Genomic DNA, 25742 nt, shown 5'->3' on the forward strand with positions numbered 1-25742 from the left:
GCGAAGGTTTTCTAATTTTCCAATGACTAGCAACTTAAGTTTTTTTTTGTCATATTGACAGCAACAAAAAAACTCTTGGACATTTTCCCACCTGTGCAGTTCTCTCCTTTAAATTTCAGTTTTTCGTTCGGAGTCATGCTGTAGGAAAGACCTGTTTCATCTGCGTTAAAAATCGCGTCGTTTTGGTAATTTTTCCAAATTTCTGACTGCACATTTTCGAGCCAATTTTCCGCCACTGCAACTGGTACATTAGCAGTTTCACCACTAATTTCTCCGGGCACAATGTTGTCTTACAGCAACGCAAAGAAGCCGAATGCAGCAACGAACACAGCTTCTAATTTATAATAGTCCCCGGTCATAACTTAGGAATTTACCCGACAATATCTATTGTGTCTACACCCTTCTATAAAAAAGTTAATTTCTTTGAGCCGTTTACCGATAAAAGCATAAATAAAATCTCGATATATAAAAAACTCAGGTTGTATGGCTTAAATCAACAAAACCTTTGTCGCAGTTTTAATTGCCGAGTGTCGGTAAATGGCTCAAAGGAATTGATTTTTCGTATTTGCAGTAATTGCAATATGAAATTGCCACTGTCAGCATTCAATTAGAAATTCCGCAAAAAGAGACCGAAACTTATAAAAAAAAAAAAAAAAATTCTGGGATTCGTCTATAAAGGTCCTAAAGGCACTGCTTTTAAAAAAATGTCAGTTGCCCTTTGAATGACGTTTCAAATAATGCCGGCAAAGCCGACTTTATACTACAATTACTATACTACAATTACTGTACTATTGTATATCCCGTAGCGTCGTTAACCCCGGCAAGCAAACCACTAAAAATGTCTTTTTTTGCGGACATTAAAAGCGACTTTTTTGAAATGGGGTAAATGAAACTCCAACTAAACGTTCGAATTCCGTGTGTGTTTTGTCGTTATTCGCGAATTTTACTGTATTAGAATTTTGCATTAGGTGTAGTTAAGTTAATGCTGCTATTATTGGTTGATAATCAGCACGAACTAAAGTAGACGGTTAGATGAGCAAGTTTAATAGGTAACTCGAAAGTAATTTAATGCACAATTCTGATAAATTGAATATCATGTAAGCATTACTCAACACAATCGACTCACAAAGTACACGCAATTTCGCATGAAATTCCCTACCGACTAATAATAACAATAAAATATTGTAATTTTGGCAAAATAATGCTTGATGATACAGTATCAAATGATTAGAGTTTCACCGGGCACCATTTTCATGCTCCTCCTTTGAGGAGAAGCCTCGAAATTTGATCTGGTTATATATTTCCCTGCATGCGCATGATATGAGCAGGTGTTCACCGATGCAGGCACGTCCTATTGATCATTGGACAGCGACACGTTGTGGTGATAAGTTTTCTAGGAATGACATCAGAAAGGGTCAATTAACCCAATACAGACACGTCTAATATTAGCAAACGCATTATTCTGATGTCGTTTCCTGGGAGAGCTCCTCTTTCCATATTCAACAATCGGGCCCCCGGATCTAGTCTTTGGTCCTCCACTTGGGGTATAATATCGAGATAGGACTGATTTTCGAAATATTCTCTCTAGTCGAAAACTGCAGTTCCTAATGAGTACATTTCCTCAACTCTGCAGTATTGAAACTGATTTTTTCCTGTAATTTCACTTTTAGAGATGGTACTTTCTTCCCTTTGTGGAACCATAGTGTTTGGATTGTACTGGCTTCCTTTCTTCCGAGTTTGCTTCCTCGACTTCCAGTTTTCTGCTATTTTCTATTCACGCATTTCTTATCTTCGCAAATGTGACATACATCAACACTTTTTTTCTATTTCTGAGTTTCTTCCTTCCTCAAATCTCATATCTCGACTTAGACATTAACCCCTTCTGCCCTCTGTTATTTTTTTATTCTTTGCATCCTGATTAGTAAAAAGTCTCCACATGTAGCATATGAACCTCGGAGTCGTTAACTCTATGAGTGTTTGTGGCACATGGGCTTATTTCGCAGTTTCGAAAGGTTTTTTTACTCTTTTTTCATTGTCTGGAACTCAAAATGCTGTTCGATTTCTGTCGAAACCTCAATCTTTGGATACCGATCTTCTGCACCTTTAATTAATCCAGTCGGGAAAATTACTTTTCCCAAGTCGAATATTGTTAAAATGCAGAGCACTAGAAATTGCTAACGTAATAAAAATAACGTAATTAAAAATAATTTAGTTTGGTGAAATTAAGAGTCAGAAAGTTTCCACGCGAACAAAGAGGGCCAATCTGCAATTACGATTTATTAGTAATAAACGGAAGGGTGAGCCCATGGGACTGGAGGTGGCTCTTTTATCACCTTGAAAAGACGATTTTTCGATGATGAATTTTAGTTAGGGAGTACGTGGGATTGTGACTTACCTATTTCAATGATTCAACTTAAAATTGTTTAGGTTAGGGATTTAACCTGAAGGGTTTGTTTTTGGGACGTGGACTCGTGGTCATAAGATACAGGGAAACCCGACTTTTTTACTTTCAGGTGGCCTGCTAATATATTTAAAGCAGTTAGTTTAGGTTTAGTCAAAACAACCCTATTTGACCATCACCCTAAAATAAGAACCTAATTGACATTCTCAACCGCACGCAGTGCCATTTTACCATTACGACGATTGAATTTCGGATTCACACTCACTACAACTTTAATAATATCGGTCGGATTATTCTATTCTGGTTAATGTCAAAATTGCCGGTTTGCGGTCGGACGGGCACAACCGAATTGGCCCGGGCGACGGCCATTAGTCCGATTCCGAGTTTTAGTCGCCGAAACGGATCAGTCACCGCACTAATTGATTCATAATTTAACCGGCATGTATAAACGGGCTTATCATACGCAATACTCGATATATTTATAGACCCTTCGGGCGGTAATTTGTCATGTGCTCACACTCCCACGTCTCGGCCCTGAGACTTGTGACTTATTAATTGAAGACGGGCCTCCTCCGATCACATAAATATCCTTCGGGAGGCCGCATTCGGAAACCCAGTTAAAGCAGACCCGTTTTCACTCTCTCACTCCGGGAAAATCGATACTTCGCCGTTATGACGTCATCCGCCCGTGGCACACGTCACAGACACCACACGCGTGTCGTAACTGCTTCTTTACTCCAGAGGAACGGTGTGTTGTATTATTATCGGGTTATGTAATGCCGGAGATTTTAGAGTTCTTCGAGTTGAGATTAATTTGCGAATAAAATTAAGTCCTTGTTCAGGCATATATAATAGCCGCCCCTCCTTCATCCAGAAAGGTTTCTCAAACCGCAGCATTACTGTCTGAGGAAAAAACGTAAACACAAGTAGGTCATAAGGAGGAACGAAAACATCAATTTTCAGTATATAATCATAGAGAAAGAGGCCGGAGGAGTGTGGCAGAGCAGCCGAGGCACGAACTTTTGTTAAGCGTTCCGCGCCAATCTGCGACGGATCAATAAGGCCTCACGCCGAACTCCGACAATCCAGCCAGTCGAAACACCCTCGCAGTCGTGGCTGCCGCTCCGTTTCGGACGGGTGCATAAACCGCATAAAACGTCGGTGCATTCAGGCATTGGGCGGGCGCCGCCGTTTTCTGGAAAGGTGCACCTCGGACTTCCTGATGGATTATTTTCGTTCGTGTGCCTATTAGACGGTGGTGTGTGCCTGACTTGCTGTCAAGTCTGGCTTTTGCAGCCTGTCCGGGCAAGGTTGTTGAGTTTCTTTAGGGTGTGTAATAGATGATCTTACAACTAAAATTCACTGATTTTTCACTTGTGTTGCATAATTAAAAGCTATTTTGCCATCGACGCGATCTACGTTGATTTCAAATACGTGTAAATACATTTATGCATTGTTGCACATAATTTGACAACGTGTGATACACGTATTGTTCTTGTACAATAATTACGTTGAAACTAGGGACCGATTGTCAATTATTGCACCTTTAACGGTCAGTCGGACGAGTCAGTTGAAATCAATGTATAAAACGTTAATTTCAAATACGTTTAAATATATTTATGTATTGTTGCACGTAACTTGACAATGTATGATACACATATTGTTCGCGTACAATAATTGCGTTTGGAGCTAAGGACCCCTTCACAATTGTTGCACCCTTGAAGGTCAGTGGAACGAGACATTAAATAATTGAGAACCACATTAGCAAATTACGTCATTATGTCAATTACGTGAACCATCCGTTGTCAACAATATACGTAAGCTCCGTAAAGAACTTGATGTTTGGACATTACGGCATAATCTCATCATTGTAAATTACCAAAATCGATTTCGCTACAGCTTTCACGTTGAAGCATCACAATAACTTCCAGTGGAAGTCCCCTCAGTGGTTTAGTAAGTTTTTGAGGTTGCCCCATAAAATATTTACATTTCTCAAGAACATATTTAAACAGGATTCATTTATGTAAACTACATCGCGCATTATGGCAGGGCCCCAGAAAAGAAAGACTATTACGACGATTTTACATAAGTAAATGGTGGTGGTCTAAAAACGAGTCGATGTTGATTCACCTTGTTCAGAGATGAGGACCAACAATGATTTTTCGAATTTACCTCCAAATCCAAGATCAGATAAAGACTTACGATGGTACGAGTCAATAAATGAGATATTTCAACGAACATTATGTAAATTGGCACTATCAACATACATAGCTCAAAACAGGTTTGTGGTGAAATCAATTCTCCGGGGATGATTCTGACTGCGCGAAGCAAAAAAAAAACTTCATCTACACATGAAAGATATAAAAACTGCTACAGTAAACTTCTGAATTAATCGTTTGAATCGAACACTTCAAAACTAAATAGTTTAGAATTAAATTTTATTGATTCTGATGAAGATGAAGCTTTCAAAACTGATTTATTCGTCTGAGAGGATGAAAGCAATTAAAAAGGAGTTTAATTTGTGGTATTTACACTTTTTAAATTAAATTCCTCAATTTGTGACATATCAAGAGCTCTGTTTTGGGAGGGAATGAGAAAATCAATAGTAGAATTTTCTAGGGACTGTCCGAGTGTTCAGACGTTCACATATCACGCATACATGGTATGATCACATAATCACCTACTGAGTAAAAAATGTCGGTACTTATGATATATCCTACAAGTATGGTTTTTACTAGAACAAAAAATACGTTTCTTTGGATTTGCCGTACACATCATCTTTATATTGGCACTAAATAATTGTTCATGTATTGTGATGATACAATTAAGACATAATTTGAAAAAGTATGATTCGTAAATTTTTACTTTTATCTTCTAATATTTAGTTATTTTCTAATATTTCAATTTCATATTTTATTTTTCATAAAAATTCACAAGAATAATTGTTATTTATAAAAAAAAATATATTATTTTTTAAATTAGTATGCCCAATTAATCATTAAATTATGAAACTAGTGAGATAGCTGTATCAAATCTAGCATAAAATATTCTTAATAAGACATGAAAGCTGGTTGGACTTATTTTTTGATGAATTCTTGCAAATTTCTGCCTGGGCACCAACGATTTTAAAAATTGCTTTTGCCAAAACCCTTAAGCGGCCTATGGGGACAGAGATAGATACCAAGATTTTAGTCTTTTTTAACTTTCGAATATGTCTTAAAAGCTTAAATTTCCACACATAGATTTAAAATTCGAGCATCGTGTCCGGTTTTGTCGGACGGAAAATCGATTTTATCCGAATCAAGACACAATATAATATAAATTTTTTCATTATTAAGTTTTTATTCGACGAGGCACGGCATTTTGGATTATGCTCAATAATGCGTTAAATGTGGGTAAGGAATTTTGTACCGTGATTAGTTTGTGTTTACTTTTTAAGTTAGGAAAATCGATTTCTCCAGAATCCCCAAGTTCAAAGACTAAATTTTGCTTACTATGGAAGGTCTCTCAGGGCAGGAGGAATAAAATATTAAGTTGTTAAGAGTGTCTCGCCCAAATCAATAGCTGCGAAAGCTTAAGAAACTTGTCAGTAACTGAGTAGGGTAGGCAGAAGCCTGTGCGGATTTTTTTAGATATTATGAAAGTTTAAGGCAAAAAATAGAAACGTTTGAAGCAGAATTAATGAATTTCAAGGATTATGATGTGGGATTTCAACTTGATTCAACTTTCACGAAGACTATTTTGTACCTTTGCTGTAATAGCAAATGTACTGAGAAACACCGTTCAACTTTAGTGGTCATTTGATGAACTAAAGGACACTAATCGCAAAAAACAAGGATCCGATTATTGCAGAGTGCTAAGGAAAACATTAAATTTTCATATACTCTTTAAATTTTTCACGGAGGATTTTCATTCATTAATGATCGGGAATTTATTTGTTTATTTATTTTATTGTGGAGTTGATCTCTACGAACCTACACGGGTCGCTGTGATGTTTTTTATCGAGAGCCAAAAGTGAATCAATTTCCCGAAATTCTTGTTAATCTGATGTTACCAAGATTCGGAATCTTTTGATATGATCGCAGGATTATCGGCTCAGAAGCACGGTTTAATGCTTATTTTCCGCTTCATTATACGTCATTGAACTTTTGTTTTTTCGATATCGCTAGTATATACATTTTCACCATTTAATACAAATTGTTCTCACTTCATTATGGAACCAACTAAAAGCAATCAAACAACGTAATACTGATCGAAAGGTGTTCAATTTAATTTTCCATTGTCTAGTGGGGATATATTTGCATTGCATTGTTCCCTGCAACTTTCCGAAATTGCTCGAGTTTAATCCCTGTTGTGTTGTCTCGTAAATCTTATAAAAGGTGGTGCCAAGAGGAATAAAAACAGCGATGTTTGAGTATAAATTGAGTTAATTAATCGTCTTCAAAATACTCTTTAACGTAAAATGATTAAAGGCTTAAAAAAATCCTTCGCCATATTGACGAGAATCCATCGCGGAAAAAACTCGCCTAGGCAAATTAAATGTTCGTTTACTCTAAGTAATTTTTTAAATTAAAATCTGTTTTTCCGGGATTGTCTTTTCAAAATACGACAGTACCTGTCGTTGAATTCCTAGAAAAGATTTGTGCCCTTCTGTCGGTTGCAGCACTCTGGGAACAGGTCTGGGAAACAAAGCCCCAATGTCGTTGTTTGTCTAAGAGCCGCTGTCCAATAAATCTCTCCTTTATTAACGCCGGATTAATTTCCCCTTTTATGTTGATTGCCGCGCCATAAAACGTCTTTTCAAAATGTTTGCGAACCACTATCATTTCGGCATTATCCAGAACAATGACGAAACAGCTTATTTACGACCGACGCCAACGTTGCCCGGAATTATTATATCGTTTGATGGGAATTTCAAATTGGGCGTGTCCCTACTTCGAGGTTTTTATCTCTGCGATCAAAAATTCCGTTTGTTTGGCACGAGAGATGTAAATTGTCCCGCTTGCAAAAAAAAAACACCTGTCTGTGTCATTCTACATCACGCAGTAAATTTAAATCTACGCCCGACAAGGACGGCTTAATTTCTTTCTGGGGTGTTTTAAATGAGGAAACGTGTTATTTATGGGGACATCCGGAGAGCGGAGTCCGCAAACCGGAACGGGTCGTTCGGCAGAAATTTACAACACCCCCACACTGGGGTGCTGTCTTCAGCTAACTTGTTCCCGTGTAATACTCTGGAAACATCTTATGTGGCAAAAAATTATGTCTCCAACAAATGTAGTGGAGATCGCCAGGACCAGTCTCAACGCTTTAGTACTGATAGCTCTTGTGTGCACGATTTCAAAAAGAAACAGAAGGAGATTTCATTCGGGCCTGTTCTTGACCTTAAAGACAGCAAAGTTGAATGAAACATCTCGCCGGTATTTGGGTGTTTTATTTAGTGTGATACGTATCCAATTTGCACGTCGAAAGCTTTAAAGGAAGTCTTGGAGAACGCTCTCAAGAGGATCTGTCTTATTGGGCGAAACTTCCATTGGTCTAAGTCTAAGTTAAAATGGTCTCTGGACAAGCCTCTTTTAATGCCATTTATTCCTCGTTTTTTAGCGTAATACACAGGGTGTTTTTAAAATTCATGTTAAAGACGGTATCATGGGATTGCTCGGGTCAAAACACTAAGATTGGTCAATAGCGTCTAAACGAGACACTTTTCAAATGATTTTTAACGCAAATCTTGATGCATTGACCAAAATAATCTCCTGATGCTATATTTGACATGCATTTTTGGGATACCCGCATCTTATCCGTTTTGAACTTAAGTGCTACAGGGGACATTTCCATGATCCAAAACTCGAAAAGGGCCATTTCACGTTGTGTATGTATCCTCTTAAAGATCTCAACCTCTTCTCCAAGGCCGGCAACACAGATCCCTCAGAATATATAAATGTAATTTATGTCCAGTTTACACTCTTGCATATCGGGGTCCAACATGACTTTATAACAAACCTCATTAGGATACTGACGCGAACTGTTAATAAGTTTATTTACGACATTTTCTGGCGACTTAAACCATAATAATAATAATAAATAGAATATAAAAAAGTCTGGGGTGATCTATCTTGATTTAAGGAAAATAAAGGTCTAAGACAACTGAACCTTCTGAAGCCACTAAAAATCCGAAATTCGTTGGGAAGTCTCGGGAAATTAAGCTTGATTTACTGTAAAATAACGAAGATCTATTGGAAGTTTCTAACAATTTAACAAACAAACAAAACGACAAAATTAACATATTGTGAGAATTTTTAGTAAAATCAATCTCATTTAGGGTTAAATAAAACAAATTAAAATAAAAGTCAGAAATTTGTGGGGAACCTTTAGAGAATGATAATTTTAATAACTGAGATTCTGTGGAGCATCAAAAACAATTTGCACAACCCAGATGCATCTGGAAGAGGAGTCCAAACATCCAGAGGTGCATACAGCAAGAAAATTAAAATTAGATTTATGACGAAGGACTCTAATTTGATTTAAACTTAATTCGCACTGGGCTTAAACCATTTAATAGAGTTAAACATAGAGACAATTTTCTTACGAAAAATATCTGCGCATGTCTTGTTTGGCTTGACGACTTGGCACCTATAATCCATCAAAACTAGATGCGTGCGTAATCTTAATGTTAAAATAATTTTAACGCAAGAAAATTTGGTTTTAATGTTTTTGACTTTGAAGAAAACCAACGTTTAATTGAGCCAAGATATGGGATGTGTTTTGAATGTCGGCAAATTGGCTCCTACATTCGAAACAAATCAGTGGCGCTCGTGTCCTAAGCACCTAAGAGATTGTGAAGCAACAGAATTTTATGTTATATCCTTGAAATTTGGAAAATTTATAAGTCCAAACCTGAACATTTTTTTGACAAAATAGCTCGAAATGTCCTTTGTAATAAACTGCCAAATTGGCACTGGCAATCGACTCAAACGAGAGACGCGCGTGTTCGAAATGTGAAGCAGATTGTAAAGCAAGAAAATTTGGTTTTTCGTTTTTGATCTTTGAAAAAAAACAAAAATCTGAATGATCTTTTACGATTACAAATAATTCTGAATGTCTTTTCATTTCGCTAATGTGCTACCCTAATTTAAATGAGGCCAGAGGCATACATAATTTGCCTATAAAGCTCCCCATAAAGCAAAAAAACTTGTTCTGGATAGTCTTGATTTTTGAAAAATTGTAAAGTTGAACGGAGTCAAAATCCAGAAACTTTTTTTTAAATAATTCTAAGTCTCTTGCACAAGCCTCCATTTTGTCGTTTTAACCAGGAAAGCTCCTAAATAGAATCGCGAACATATTAAATCCCAAAGAAACTGGATTCTGATATTCTTGATTTCCGGAATGTGCTGCTGCTTTATTCCAGCAGATGACTGATTGTTCTCTATGAGCTGCTTTATTGACAGGCTTATTCGGCTCAAACCGCACGCGCATATATCATAAATAATGGAATCTGGAAGAGGCAATAATCGGTTTTCGATTTTTCTGTTGTGCATTGAAGAATTGTAATATTCAAAGACTCAAAACTGTTTTTTTCTTTTTTAGGTGAACCAGGTTGGAAGCTGAAGCAGTGGCAGCGGCGATGAGGCGTGCTGTGCGATAGCTAGGAGTATGGAAGCGCCGGAATGGGCATGCGCACGCACCCCCGGGCCTCCCCGTCCGATTACTCAGCAAAATCGTCGTCGCATCGTCCCCGCCCAGCTGCGCCGCCTCTGCTCGTCATCTTCACCCTCCTCGCCGTCCCCACCTTTCTCTTCCAAAGTTCATCAGGTAGAAACCACCATTTATCTGCCCTGTATAAAAGTTTCGACTACTTTAAAATCCTAAACAAAGATTAATGACGTCTTTTACCCCAAATAGTGTGAAAGTTTCTGAAACGAAATTAGGAAGTTGTCTGTCAGATAGTTTTGCAGGAAAAGTTATTATCGGAGCCCTAAACTTCCTGTGTATATTAAGACGAAATCCCCCTATGTTTTCACTGAAATATCTCTTCAAATTCCACTCCACTTTAAAAGTCAATACTAATTTTATTAACTTCGATCATCCCGGAGTGGATGCATCAAGATTCGGCGGCAAACTCGATTTTAACGATAACAAGGCATTTCCGAGTCGTCTTGGAAGTGTTTATCTTCGTCTCTTAGGATCAGAATTTACATTTATAAGAGGCAAAGGATAAATTGCGAAAATCTCCGGGATATCTGTTTGCTTGCACAGTTCAGATGGCGACTTAATACCCTTGAGAAGCCACATTTTTAATATTCTCTGAGATTTACTGTAACGAGATTAAAAGTTTCTTTATGGGATTCCTTTATAGAGTTCACTTACAAAAATTTACTTTCCAAGTTTCAGCAAATTCCGCAAACAATGAGAACAACTCCAACGCTCCCGGGTCTGGACAGGGAGGAGGCTATCAGGATGCGGTGCACATCACTGCCATTCTTGGTGAATCGGTGGTATTCAATTGCCAGGTGGAATTCCCCGAAGGACACCCGGTTCCGTACGTGTTACAGTGGGAGAAGAAGGTAGGCGACACGGTACGATCATGCTTCTCACTCTCTCTTTTTCTACTGTCTGCTCTCTGATGGGAATTCACATCCTGGTCTAGGGTTTGTAGCTTTGATTGTGCTAGATAACACACAGAACAGTTCAGTGTTATCTAGAATCACTGTGTGGTATCTGGCTAGTTGTTGGGGCTTGCGACTGTGGAACAAACTAAATTTTCTCTTGAAGTTTTAAAATTGAAATTCAGATATTTTCTATGAGCTAATGCACGGGATAATTTACTTTCTGAATATTAATTTCGAAGCTTTTAGTCGCGGAGCAGCAAAACTCGTTAGGAAATACATTTTAGACCTTGTTTCAGTGCACAGCCTTACTACTTGGAAAACCAATTTAGTCGAATGGCTTTTTACGTATACCGAGTTCGCGTAAAGAATTCCCGCATTTAAGGAAAGCATATTAAAATGGGGTTTACGGGGGTAAATCCGCCCTCTAACCCGTTTCATACCCAATTTTAAGCGGTGGTAATCTTATTTGGGATTGCTGCACTGTTGTATATGGTAGGATTTAAAGTTGAGGAATACGGGTTTTGAAACAATAGTTTTGAATTTAAAGTCCAAAATAACTAGGTAATTTTAACGTGAAAGCGACTAAAAAATTGATTCTATGGATGGAAATTTCCAAGATTCCAGGATTAATTTCGACAGCAAGTGAGAACGCCCTAAGATGGAAACCTTTAAAAGGCAAGCTCGCTACAGACTTCATTCCAGAATCAAGGAGATTAGCCAAGCTCCTGAATAATGCTAAGGCAATTTAATAGGGCAGTTAAAGACGATCTTCCTTGGATCAAGGAATTTCCTTCTAGGGCAGTAGTATGTATGCACGAAGCTTTCAATCAAGAAACAAAACAAGTCCCTTCTTGCTGCCATAATTGCTGTTGATTAAAAGATATGTAGTGCCTCCCTCAGTGCAGTAAGATATCAAAGTAACGGGCCCTTAACCCGATATCTTTCGCGGATGTTGCACTGTTAACTAAACCTCAAAACCTCATCTATCGTTGCCACAACGAGTTGAAAAGTATACGTGGGCGTCTATATCCATCCCCTTCTTGATTTTTTAGTGTTTTGAATGTGGATCAAATCGTTTTATACCGGAGGCTTGTTAGGTGTGATGTGTAGAAACACGCCGAAACGGGGAAGAATCACTCGAGAATCACGTATTCTTGGATTTTCCAGAACCTTCACTTTGGATATAGAAATTTCATAGAGAAGAATCCTGTACCATGATTTGATGATAAATTTTCATGGAGCAAAAGAATGATAGTTTGGAATGGCGTTTCTTTCAAATGCAGAAACCTAGAAAGTACCTTTTTGGTTAGTTCGCGCATCTATCGATACCCTTCATTATAGCAAACCATCAACTTAAGCTGAACTAGTTCTAACAAGTTCTTCTTATAAATATCTAATCATATGCATAAGCTGATAGTTGTGTTCAAAAACTCAAGCAAGGAAACTTTACCAAGCTCTTTTCTGGCCAGTTGACCAACCTAAATCTACCTTTGATTAAGGTTGAATGGTTGAAAGATGCACGTAATTATGTGAGTTTTTTAGAAGTATTATAGAGGAATATCTAGTCATCTTCATAAGAAAATTTGAAAAATTGCAACTCTGAATTGGAAATCTTAAGAAATCTGCTTTTTGGACCACCTGGTAATATTTGTTGTGATTACTGCACATTGATATCTAGTTATGTACATAAACCGAAAATTTCCCTCCAAGAACCTAATGCTCCTTTTTGGACAATTTCAGCATCTACGCAGAGGGCCAAAAGTCCCGCATAAGTTCGTCATAAAGTGAAGGTAATATTTTTCATAAAAATGCTTAAACACTTTAAATGTTGTTCTCGATTGTGTATTTTTTAACGCAACTGGCATGTCAACACATGTAATAGGTTTACCCATGTAGTAGATAAATGTACTGTTTCATTTTTTTGTTACGGAAACCTATGTTGTTGAGTTCTTTAAGCAATTCTGAACATATTTCATGTAACATTATCATGTACAGATTTTTTTTTCATTCTAAAAACTGTGTTCGAAAAAAAATTATAAAATATAGAAATAACGGTAGAACTATTAATACTAAAAAATAAAAATATAAATTACTATAATCTAATGTATTAAATGTTCGAACTTTGCCTCGTTAACTTCCTGACAGAGGACAGGAAGCAATTTACATTCCTCAAGAACTTTATCATTTGAGGAGCTTTCTGAGTAATTTTATTTTTTTAACTCTTGAACATGGTTGGGCGTAGTTAAATACACTCTATGTTTCACATATCCCCATAAAAAATCCATAGCAGTGAGTTCTGACGATTTAGCAGGCCACTCTAATTGCCATATTTCGCAAATATTTCAATAACTGTTGAATTTAGGCTAGGGTGTACTGTATAAAATATGTTCTGAATTTCTCAGACCTCAGAAACGTCATAACGTCCGTAAAAATTAAAAAATAAATTTATAGACTACATGAGTAACCCTGTATACGGGTCTGTTACTTCAAAAAGTGCAAAACAGAATAACGTTTGACTTGTTCAAGCATTTTCATGAAAAATATTTCCCTTTACTTTTAAGGAATTTATGCGGAACTTTTGGTCCTTTCTGTATAAATACGCCTTATCACGGGCAAATATTACACTCATTTTCTACGTACAAAGGTCCCATTCAGTCTTACCCGTGGTGTTGTAATCTGTGGAAATATATTGAAGAAGTTAAGAATTGAAGGTTTAACGAGTTCCAGATTCTTATCACAGAGCTTTCTCTAGCAAAATGAAGAAATTGCAATCTAGATAGAGAAATTTCATAGGCGAGAGAGACTAGTTGTAGCTGGTGTGTTCCAACTTGCACAAAGAGTTGTTTTGTAATGGAAGATTGAGTTTCATCAGCAGTGGAAAGAACTTCAAAAGGGAATGTGTTTGATGATTTCTTGGATCATTACATTGTTGTACAAATCACACCTGGATTAAAAGCGATGGGTGAAATGTCCTATCTGATTTCCACGTGAAAAGTTGTTAGATAGATAAGAAGGAGACGTAAAGTAAGTTAAACATTGGGCTTATGAGTCCATGTGATGGTCTTCTAAGTAGAGATTTTGGAGATAATTATGTGTAAAAGAGGAATATTATAAAGAAATATCTAAATTTGAGCAGGGGTTCTTTTGGGCTCCTCCAATTCACGAGAATAGACTAAACTGACACGACTCCAGGTGAGCTTTTTTCCTTTGAATTAGTGGTCGTGAATCCTCCCTTAAGGCTAGAATAATTTATATTTAAAAAGACCATGGCCAGGGGAAAAAAGGGGGGGAGAGGGCTGCAGTGAAGGGACAGAGTTGTTGGTAATTTTGGACACACACAGAGCCACGAGAAAAGGCGAAACTGACGTGATTTCAAGCGAGTTTTTCTCTTTTGGATTAGTGGTCTTGAATCCTCCCTTAAGGCCAGCAAAAATTGCATGGAAAAGGATCATGGTTAGTGAGGCAAGAGGGAGAGGGTGCAATGAAATGACGAAGTTGTTGGTCATTTCGGACATAGACGGAGCCACGGAAAAAGGCGAAACTGACGTGATTTCAAGCGAGTTTTTCTCTCTTGGATTAGTGGTCTCGAATCCTCCATTAAGGCCAGACAAATTTGCGTTGCAAAGGACCATGGCGAGCGAAGAAAGGGAGAGAGGGCGCAATCGATTGAAGGATACGTTGATCATTCTGGACATATGTAAATTGCTTTGTTGTAATGAAAAGTAAAAAAAATTGTCTCAAATCTGAATCTAAAATTTAAGACGTGAGACCCTTCTGGCACTTCTCCACTGAGAAACTTTTGCTCAGATCCTGTACTTTTCCTCCCCTGGAAGTACCATAAAGCATTAAAAAAACTTTTCACGTTATGCTGCGGCACGTGTTTCTGGATAGCATTTCCACTAAAATCCTCCATTAAAAGTTGCGGCGGTCGTTTCGTTCCCCACCGCCACAGCCTCGGCAACATTTTTCATATAAAAGACTGGTATTTCTCGTTCTTGAAAGCATTTACATCCTTAAATGGATAAAACCGCACCCACAACTGGAGGTCCGCCGACGTTGAAACGGCCACTTTATTTTAATTTATGTATTCGTGTTAAGAGGTGTTTTTGTCCTGGAAGAGCGCGCCGTAAACTAAACGATGAATAAAATTTACTAATGTCGTTTATTCATTGTTTCACGAACAGGTCATAGTTAACAATGGGTGTAAGTGCTTTCAAAGCTGGAACAATATACTGTAAATTTGAGGGTAGTATTATTGGGGTGTCACTGTGCCAACCACGGACCCCCGTCATTGACCGGAATTGCCGCAAAAGTCCTTCTGTCACAAGGGGATATGGAGAGCAGACTGATCGATTATTGCCGTTTTAGCTCAACTTCAACTTTCAACTCAAACACCATTTCAGCACTTCTGCTACTAACACTTTACGTGTAATAACCAACTAATCCAGATGAATCATCAGTCTCTCTCTATCTCTTTAAGTATGCATGTGCTTTGCTTTACGATAATAAAAGTTTTCCCTCAAAACTTGTCGTCTGTACTTGACATCGAAAACGTGCCTCTCATACTCCAGCAAGTTATGAATGGCCCGAAAGCAACAATGCAAAACTTTGATACTAATCTTTTCTGAAAAGGCTTTTTAAGCGGATCAAATGCCGTTATTGATCTACCAAAATGGCGATATTCATATGGTGTGCAAAGCTTTTGGCGTTGAAAATTCGGATACTTGTAGCCATTGTTGTTGCATGCTGTTGTTTGGTTTTTGTAGTTTTCGGTATTTGCAATGATAAAATGACTTTAATTCGATGTAATTGGAATTTTCGTACAACTCTAACTGGTGATAGAGGTTTAGATGGGCTCTTCAGTAGGGTTTTGCTCCTATTCGATCGCGTCAGTTAAGAGCATTGTAGAAGTTTGTTCGTTTAGGCCTTTTCATCCCAGCTCGATCTTGTTATTCAGACAACACCTCATGTAAAATTTTCCGGGAGATTTTCTCGGAGATTCCCTCTCTCCATTTGAAGTGACATATTTTCATTTCTCAATGTAAGTAATCTCAACTAAACTGAACAACAATTGAAGTTTTACACGGAAAATTTAGAGGTCGACTTTAAACTAGATTTCTCGGAAACGACACGAATTTTTGCTAGACGAGCAAAAAGCCATGGGCCGAGACATGAGACGCTTGAAGTGATTTCCTGAATTTTTGTGGCAAGAAAATTGAAGACTCAGTTACAAAACAAAGGAAAAGTTTTCTGGGTGGTTCAGGCTAATTTCTGGTTTTGCTTAAAGGTGGAAGTTTAACGGGGTTAAAATTATACAGCGAGGACCAAAAGTTCCGCATAAATTCGTTAAAAATTGAACGAAATGGTTTTCATGGCAATTCTGGAACACGCCAAATATTGTTTTTAGTTGTGCATTTTGAGGGAATAGTAGTGGATAAATGGATTTTTTTCTTATGGAACCCCATGCATGCTACGACGTTTTTGAGTTTTTTCACAAATTCCGAACATACTTTATGTAACATACTATTTTTTTTTAACTGTTTTAAATGTTGCTTACCTAACCGTTAGCGCAAAATGGCCCATTTTTAAAAATTCAAATATGGGTTGAGTGACATCTTAAATTAAAGGTCTTTCAAAACTACGAATAAAAAAAAATAGCCAAAATTTTTGAACACAAAGTCGAAAATAAAAGCAATTTCCTATCAACAAACAAGTTTTTTCTTTGTTTACGTACTATTTGCCTTATTTTGTATTACATCATTAACCAAATTTATAGCTGCTTTTCTCAAAAACTAATTTATAAATTTTGAATCGCAATACACCATTAAATATACTATTGAAAAAATATCTTTAATTTGAGATGCCGCTTGACCCATGTTTCGATTTTTAAAAATCGTCAATTTTGCGCTCCCACGTCGAAAGCAAAATTAAAAAACAACAAAAGTCCAAAGAGAGCCTTTTTGGTCCTATGTAATGCTGTTTTTGAATTTAAAAAAAAAATCTGTGTACCGGGGTGGGTTTTAGATGGATTTTCAATGTAGTTTTGAAATTATAGAGATTATTAAGAATTGCGCATATCCAAAGAGAAAAAGAGTGAGCCACAAGTAAATATTAGTTCAGCCGATTGTGCAAACATCCAAAGTTTACCCAATATCGGTGATCAGTTCGGGGAAGATCCATGGGAACCCCGCTACGCATAAATACTGTGATTTACTCTACCATTACTTGTGCTGATTTACCACCAATTTATCGTTTGTAGCATTACTGTTAGATAATATGATATCCATGAGGTCTCAACGTAAATAGGGTAAATTTTCCCCATTTTATAGAAACCTTATAACGAAATTCAAAAGCACTTCGATATATAGTCAGTTACATATGAAATGCACCACCCAATAATAATAATAATAATGATGAAGTCGTTTTTGTCAAATGATGTTTTATTATAGAACATCAAATGATAAGATTTTCAACAAAAAAGATAGGCCATTGATTGCATTGCTGCACGAGGCCACGTTACTCATTATTAACTTTTTAATTAATAAATATTGTTTTTTTTTCCTAACTTAAACTCTAATCATTTGATACTGTGTTATGAAGCATTATTTTGCTGAAATTAAAAAACTGAATGGTCATTATTACCATGTGGGGGGCATTTCATATGGAAGTGGGTGTACTTTGTGAGTCGATTGTGTTGAGTAATGCTTGCGTGATATTCCATATATCGGAGCTGTGCATTAAATTACTTTTACGTTACTTGTTAAATTTGCTCACCTAACCGTCTGCTTTGGTTCGTACTGATTATCAAACTACAATAGCATCACTAACATAGCTACACCTAATGCAAAACTCTAATATTTGTATTTTTAAAACGAAACGCGATATCGAATTAAGGGATAGGAGAGAAATTCTCGTGATTTCGAGGCAGAAAAGGGTGCTGCACTTAAAAAGAGAAACAGGTCAGCCGTTTTAGAGAAATCTAGTTTTAAAGGATACATTGCAGTTAAAATATTTTGTCTCAGCGTGTCGTCAACTCGGGCGAAAATGCCTCGATATGTCGCGAGCAGATTTCTTCGCCGATTTCCTATTTTCAACTCAATTATCTATTTTATTTTGATTTCTAAACTACATCGAGCAGGGACACCTTCCTTTCCAACACGAAGTGTCGCAAGTGGATTAAAGTCGTTTTTTCATTGTTTCCTTTCCACCTAGAAGAGCCGTACCTTGATTGAGTACTTTTTAAAGGGACAGGACATTCCAATTTACATTTGGTATGAGAGCTACCCCACCCACAGCGGGGAGGGATATGAGGGGCGCGTTGCCCGCGTCAACCCCGATTCGAATTATGGCGCAGCCTCGCTCAATCTCACCAACATCCGAGAATCCGATAAAGGATGGTAAGCTTTCTGTACCTTCGAGAAACGAAGGCGTAACTCAATTTTCTATCCAGGTACGAATGTAAAGTGGTATTCCTCAACCGTTCCCCGAACCAACACAAGAACGGCACCTGGTTCCATTTGGACGTCCACGCGTCCCCCAGATTTGTGGTCACCCCTGAGGACATTATCTACGTGAACTTGGGGGATGCTATTATTCTCAACTGTCAGGCGGAAGGCACCCCCACACCAGAGATTCTTTGGTATAAAGATGCCAATCCCGTTGATTTGTCCTCTACATTAGGTAATGAAAAGTTTCACTTACTGTGTCTAGAAATTGATTACTGTCGATTCGGCAGTATTGGAACAATAGGACCTGTCAGGTTTTGACAAACCTTAATATTAAAAGAAAAATAATTGAGCTGATATGAGCTACTTAATTTCTGTGCATATTTCACGAACCTTTCAAAGTGATGGAGGATAGGAGTTAGTATAGCTCTTCCAGATTTGGCTTCGTTGAAACATTGTTTTTGCTAAAATTGCGAGTTACGAAAAATACTAAAAATTGAAGTTTTGCCCAATTAAATTAAGGCCACAGTTTTATCACGTGAAAGAAACGAGTTTCTATAATTATGTAAAATTAGGCCAGAAATAGGTTAAATAATATGTATCGAAGGAGTAGATAATGAAGGCCATCGTTCCCTAAACGCGAGTGAGAGGGTAAATTTTTCAGTTCTTTTTAAAACCATCATGAACGAAATAGTGCCTTATCGTGTATTTCAAGTTGACTCGATTTTCTGTGGAATAAACTTGTGAATGATTCCGAAATGGTTGGAATACTGGTCCAATTAAGCATCTTTTTAGGATCTAAGTCAACCAAATTTTACCGCTCAGGGAAGATACTCACATCGTCCCCATTCAAAAGCTCTGTTAAGGGTCGACTTTGAGCCCTGTTTCTTGAGCAAAATTTATCTTTAAGCCACGTCATTTCGCGATTTTCCACTATCTTCACGGAATATTTCTGCGGAAATATTCCCTATCAGATTAAATAGTTGTCTCTGAGTTCAGGTTAGTATAAAGGCGTCTGATTCACAAAGAAGTGTTCGTTTTAAGGGAAAGCCATGAGGGAATTTCGGTCGACGTTGCGGTCATATCTCGAAGGGAACAATCGAAGTCTTTCTGCCGATAAAGGGTTTAGAGCAACAGATATTTCCCTTCCCTTAATCAGGTCATTATTGTCCTTTTCAGGGATATTCAACGATGGAACTGAATTACGCATATCGAACATTCGGCACGAGGACATCGGCGACTACACTTGCATAGCTCGGAATGGAGAGGGCCAGACTTCTCACTCTGCGAGGGTTATTATAGCTGGAGGTGCTGTCATTATGGTACCGCCGACTAACAAAACCGCCCAGGAGGGAGAGAAAGTGAGCTTTTAAAAGTATGAAAGTCCCTATTTTACGCATTAAACTCGTAGGTTCAATTCAAATGCGAAGCAAAAGCACAACCTGGAAATGTAACTGTAAAGTGGTTTCGAGAGGGGGCTCCAGTGAAGGAATTAGCAGCCCTGGAAACGAGAGTGTCAGTGAGAAAAGATGGGTCTTTGGTAATTAATCCAGTTATTCCCGAGGACTCTGGACAGTATCTGTGTGAAGTGAGCAATGGTATTGGAGAACCCCAAAGCGCTTCGGCCTATTTAGATGTTGAATGCAAGTCTAAATTAAAAAACTACATCATCCACTTCAATTAATCCTTCATTAGACCCCGCCAGAGTCACGTTCACCCCTACAGTTCAGTACCTGCCCTTTCGTCTGGCAGGGGTGATTCAGTGCTACATCAAAGCCAATCCCCCCATGCAGTACGTCACCTGGACCAAGGACAAGCGAGTACTAGAGCCATATCAAATTAAAGATGTCGTTGTCATGAACAATGGATCTCTGCTATTCACCAGGGTCAATGAAAACCATCAAGTTTGTAATGCCACGCAGCATAATTGCAGCGGATTAAATTGGGGTTTTAATAGGGTCAATACACTTGTACTCCGTACAATGCTCATGGGACTAAAGGGAGTTCTGGTCAGATGGAGGTTTTAGTGAAAAAACCTCCAGTGTTTACTGTGCAACCTGAGCCCATGTACCAGAAGAAGGTAGGGGAGACTGTGGAGATGCATTGTGAAGCGATGGGAGCGGAGGATACACAGAAACCTGCTATACAGTGGCAGAGAAGAGATGGTGAGAGCGAAAACTCGTTTTAGTCACAAAGATGCCTTTCACTTTGAAATTTAGCTAATTTACCTCTTGATTGGTATAGCATTTTTATGATTCCATTCATGTTTTCTATGAATTTGTTTTAATGTTTTTTTATAAACTTTGCTTCGTTTCTGTCATTAAAAAGAAAAACATTTCCTGAGTTGAATAATACTGAAAATGTACTGTCTCAATTCAGGAACTCCTCTTCCGAAGAACCGGGCCAAAATCGTAGGAGGAAACATCACCATCGAAAGCCTGCGCAGGTCAGATTTCGGCTTCTACCAATGCGTAGCCACCAATGAAGTAGCAACCATAGTCCTGTCCACTCAACTGGTTGTGGAGGGTACTCAACCGCACGCCCCCTACAATTTAACCGGATCCGCCACTGAATTTAGCGTCACTCTTAGCTGGATGCCTGGTAAGATTGCCTAACAAATCTCGAATTTTTTTTTGTAAAAAAATTGCTTTTGCAGGGTACAGTGGGGGCCCGGATTATAAGCAAGAATACACCTTATGGTACCGAGAATCAGGTACTTCTGAATGGGCCACAATTCCGGTGACTCCTTCTGGAAGCACTCAAGTGACCATAAACAGGCTTGCACCTGGGACCATCTACGAGTTCCAAGTGGTGGGCAAGAATGCCCTTGGTGATGGAATGATGAGCAAGATTTTCACCATTAGGACTTTAGGTGAACTTTGTTGGCTGTATTAGACTTGCGACTTTAATGATGTCTTTCTTGCATAGATGTGGGATTATTCGTTACCACCACTCCTTCACCACAAAACCCCAGCGAGAATTCGGGTAAGAGCTGCAGTGGAACGAGCATCAGGCGATGTTTATTTTTGCATTTTCGTAGGTCCAAAACCTGGTGCTCCAAGAAATTTGACTGTAACTGAAGTAGATCATGGTTTCCTGATCACATGGATGTCACCCCTTGAACCCAAAGTGGACATTCATCACTATGTGATTAAGTATAGGACTGATGGGCCCTGGAAGACCCTGAACAAGGCTCAAATTAGGCCCGAAGATACTCATTATTTAGGTATTCATTTTCCTTGCAAACGTGGCTGTTGTAACAATTAAATTTGATGTCATTAGTGAAAAATCTAGTTGGAGGTCGTACATATTACTTTCGCATCTTCGCCCATGGTACCCAAAGCTACGAGGGTAGCGAAGAAGTGAAATTTTCAGTGCCTGCACGTGTGAAGCACAAGGTACTTTTTGCCCCTATAATTCCTTATTACATGCCTGAAAACGTTTGTCAATTTCAGGCCATAACTGCCGGAGTAGTGGGAGGAATTCTCTTCTTTATAGTCGCCATTATTCTGTCCGTGTGCGCCGTTAAGATATGCAACAAGAGGAAGCGACGGAAACAAGAAAAAGGTAAGGCAGAGAGGTCGGCGATAAGGTGTTTTGTCATGTAATATATTACCTTTTTTAAGGGTAAAGTTCCGAAATCAATTTCAGTTAAAATCGGACACTAACTTCTGTTTTCTTCTTTCAAACCGTAAGCTCTCTCTAAAATGTATGTATTCTTTAGGTAAAGCTAAACAGTCGCTATTTATAGCTTGTTCGATTATTGTCATTTTATAGCTTTCATTTTGAAATCGGCCAGTTCATCAATCATTGCACAATACACGCGATAACATTACTTTAAGTCCACTTTTAGAGCACACAAATTGTGCAGCAACTACTCCAATAAACAACTAAGTGAGCTAATAATAATACATAATCTAATTCTAATTTGGACATTTTATTAAAATATTTACACTTATCGATTTTCGGAAACACGTAATTATCCGATTTTTGTTAAGTGTTGGCAACGTTGCGCTTATCATTTGTCTTTACTGATCGATATGAAAGTTTAAGAAAAGTTAAAAACTTAGTGACATATGATGGAATTTGTCTTTTCGATGGTTTTGGGTAAAGTCGTTAATATAGTTTTTCGAAATAAAGAAACCCATAATTACACAAATTTTGACTGCTGCTATTATGGTTTATTCATATAACTGACAACGTCAGTCTTAGTTTTTGTTTTCATTAATTGGACATCACCTGGTATTATGACAGGCAAACAAGGTTATGAGGTGATGTGGAAAATGTAAGGTTCCAAACCTTTTTAGATTGAAGGTTTCCCGGACATGTTCTTTCTAGAGATTTATGAAAATCTTTAAGAACTTTTTCTTAGAGTTTAAATGTTTTATTTTCAAAACTTAAGACTTTTTTAAAGATTTTCTAAAGCTTTGCAATGTCTGTAGTCGGAACGTATCCATCTTTTTGTTGGTAAATCTTCAAACCTCAAGAATCTTGTAACTTTCTAAGAATGAGAAATTTGCATCTTGAGTTTACAACAAGAGTTTCAAAAAAGTTGAAAGAAATTCAAGAAATCATTTACACACATTTTCTATATATTTTAAAACATTTTATAAATTCTTTTTTTCGCTTAATTGCACAAAATAAAATTAAAAAAAATAAAGTTTCGCATCAGACTTTCAAAGTTGCCAGTCTTGTGTCTGGGCCTTTTTGTGCTTTCGCTCATATCTTCCTTGGTTAAAGAGCAATGCACTATTTTATTCGAACGTCAACAATTTCTATAAATACCAATTTAAAAAAATTAATCGTATAATGGTCTATTTTTTCCCTCAAATACAGCTTGATACGCCTCTGTTTTCAATCGATCAAACTGCTAATTTGGATCTAAATAAAATAGATGTACATAAGCAACATTTTCCATGGAAGTTAGTAACAGTAGAGTTATTTTTCAAAAGTAATAATATGCAAAAACTCAAGTTGTTAGAATTACTTCTAACAATTAATAAAACATTTTACAAACTAGATTGATACGTCTTTGGACTTGAAAACAAATTGCTGGAAGCAGGAAATATTCCAACCCGGATAAAGTACGCATAATGCGCTTCTGGCTTTAAGCTGTTAAAATTCCCAAATTTCATGGATATAATGGATACGTACAAAGAACGTATTCCATTAAAGTTAGTGGCGCAGACGCTTAAAAAAACTGACAAGGCTTACTTGCTACGCCTCTGCGTTTAAGGCTATCAAGTTACTCGATATAATAGGTATGTAAGAATGACATATCCTATTCAAATCAGTGGTATAATGAGTATTTTTTAATCTCAAAATAGGTTGGTGTTTTCGGACAAACAATTACATGATTAAACAAAATATCCCGTTATAGTCGTTGGCGTTGTAAATTTTTTTAGGGGTTATCCCTCATTTAAATTTCTTCGAATTTCGGTTGGTTTCCGAGATCCCAATCGTGATAATCGAATTTGAAACGCCCTATATGCAGGGTGACAATTTTGCCTCACCAAGCAGAATATATATTTTCTTTAACATTCCAAATATTGCCAATATCTTTGATGGACGATACTCAGCATCGTTAGGCATACCACGAGTCTCTATTTACACTGGTTCTCTTCCTCCAACTTTGGTGGTATTTACTAAGTTGTTTTATCATGCTTTATAGGTTTTCTTGATGGTTGGTGATCTTTCCAGTGACGCCAAGTTGGAGGTACTGCAATGTCAAACGTTGCCGATTGGCGAAAATATACCTTATCCGAAAATTGGCGGTTTCGGATATATACAGGGTGTTGAAAGTAAAAATTGTAAATAATTTTTTTGCCATTATTCTGAGAACATCTATACTCTGTCTTACGAAGATAAAATATTCATTTACATAAATGCATGTTACATTCATGTGTTTCACTCAAGACGAAAATATTGAAAAGGATCGTAGTCAGACCACTATTACACTGAAAAAGTTTTAAACAAGCACGTTTAATAGATTATATTTCTCAATGATTATTAAAACTAACACCTACTGCACGAAAAAAGGCATTATCAGCTATTTTTAATTAGTGTCCACCTTTTAATGTTTGCAATAAACACTCTTTATTCAAAATGAAACGAGTTCAACCCTGTGAAACGCCATCGCCCTTTTGAAATATCGGTCGTTCGGACGGCACAACCAACCAATCAGGGCCGACCAGCCTAAAGATCATACGTTTGGTTTGTTTAAATGGCTATTTTATATTCACAAGACGGACTATAGGTTCGGCACTTGAATATTTAAAAAATTATATTTTGCAGTTCATGAATAAGGTACGTGTTGCAATTTCCGAGTTGCTAATAGAGGGCGCCGCTTACAGCCAATTTCACAAAATTTACATTTAATCACTTTTTATTTTGTATGTCTAATGCGAAATTTGAAAGAGCAATCATTTTTCCATTAATTGTGTATTATTATGTCATTTCCATATCTCGATCCGTATTCGAGAAAAATCTGTTTAACGAAGATTATATTTAAATTTTATAATTTATAATAATTTATTAGCAACGCAAAAATTGCAAAACGTACCTTATTTCTCAGCTAAAAAACATATAACTTTACAAATTTTCAAGTGTTCAACTCAGGTATTTTCAGAATAATGGCGAAAAAATGAATTAAAATTAAACTTTCGACACTGTATGTACAGGGTGTCCCTGAAGTTACCGTACAACATTTGATAAAAAATTATTTAACCAAAAATAAGACGTGCTACTCAAACTTATGCCCAATGTTGCCTCGTTTTGCTTCTACAGGGCGTCAAATTTCTCAAATGACTATAGTTTTTGCTAAATCATTTTTAAACCACTTTATTAATTTTCACTAATTTCGGAACTAAAACTAATAATACGTAAATTGGCGTGTTTTGACCCAAGGGGAATCTCTGTTTAATGCGCGAAAATGTGGAAAAGACGCATGATCCATTAACAAAAATTTGTATTTTTATTACTTCCTGTATGACGGACTTAAATTTTTTTTGGCACTAACTGGTTTTACTTTGAAATTTTTCGTCTCTTGTAAAATTTTCGGTAGACATAGGGTTTTTCTACAAAAAATGATCTATGATACCTCACAATTCATTATTGTTGCGAAAACAATGTTAAAAAAAGGCTGATACGAGGCCCAAAGCACAGATTTATTTTTTTAACCAAATTTATTCAGGTATTCAGAAAAACAGTCAACATATTGAACATTTGGTACAAAAATTACACTATCCTGGTAATTAATTAAAATGAAAACGTTTTTAATATTTTCGT

The 25742-nt window shown here is 37.2% G+C and overlaps 1 protein-coding gene across 5 annotated transcripts in view; it reads left to right on the plus strand.

Annotated features, from left to right (window-relative positions):
* Positions 1-25742, plus strand: part of tutl (turtle) — a 75211-nt gene that overhangs the window by 36156 nt on the left and 13313 nt on the right. The window contains exons 2-15 of one of the 5 annotated variants that reach the window (XM_066286554.1): positions 9989-10213; positions 10787-10977; positions 18256-18407; positions 18461-18690; positions 19635-19816; positions 19867-20098; positions 20151-20359; positions 20413-20620; positions 20835-21056; positions 21112-21327; positions 21384-21440; positions 21496-21681; positions 21738-21853; positions 21911-22022. In XM_066286554.1, the coding sequence (XP_066142651.1) occupies positions 10069-10213; positions 10787-10977; positions 18256-18407; positions 18461-18690; positions 19635-19816; positions 19867-20098; positions 20151-20359; positions 20413-20620; positions 20835-21056; positions 21112-21327; positions 21384-21440; positions 21496-21681; positions 21738-21853; positions 21911-22022 (2458 nt within the window). In that variant the 5' untranslated portion in view covers positions 9989-10068. Of the gene's footprint in view, positions 1-9988; positions 10214-10786; positions 10978-18222; positions 18408-18460; positions 18691-19634; positions 19817-19866; positions 20099-20150; positions 20360-20412; positions 20621-20834; positions 21057-21111; positions 21328-21383; positions 21441-21495; positions 21682-21737; positions 21854-21910; positions 22023-25742 lie in introns of all 5 variants that reach the window. The other 4 variants (XM_066286562.1, XM_066286534.1, XM_066286544.1 and 1 more) reach the window with 4 other exon arrangements.

This window comes from Euwallacea fornicatus, chromosome 1 (genome assembly GCF_040115645.1).
Source record: "Euwallacea fornicatus isolate EFF26 chromosome 1, ASM4011564v1, whole genome shotgun sequence".
Taxonomy (NCBI): domain Eukaryota; kingdom Metazoa; phylum Arthropoda; class Insecta; order Coleoptera; family Curculionidae; genus Euwallacea; species Euwallacea fornicatus.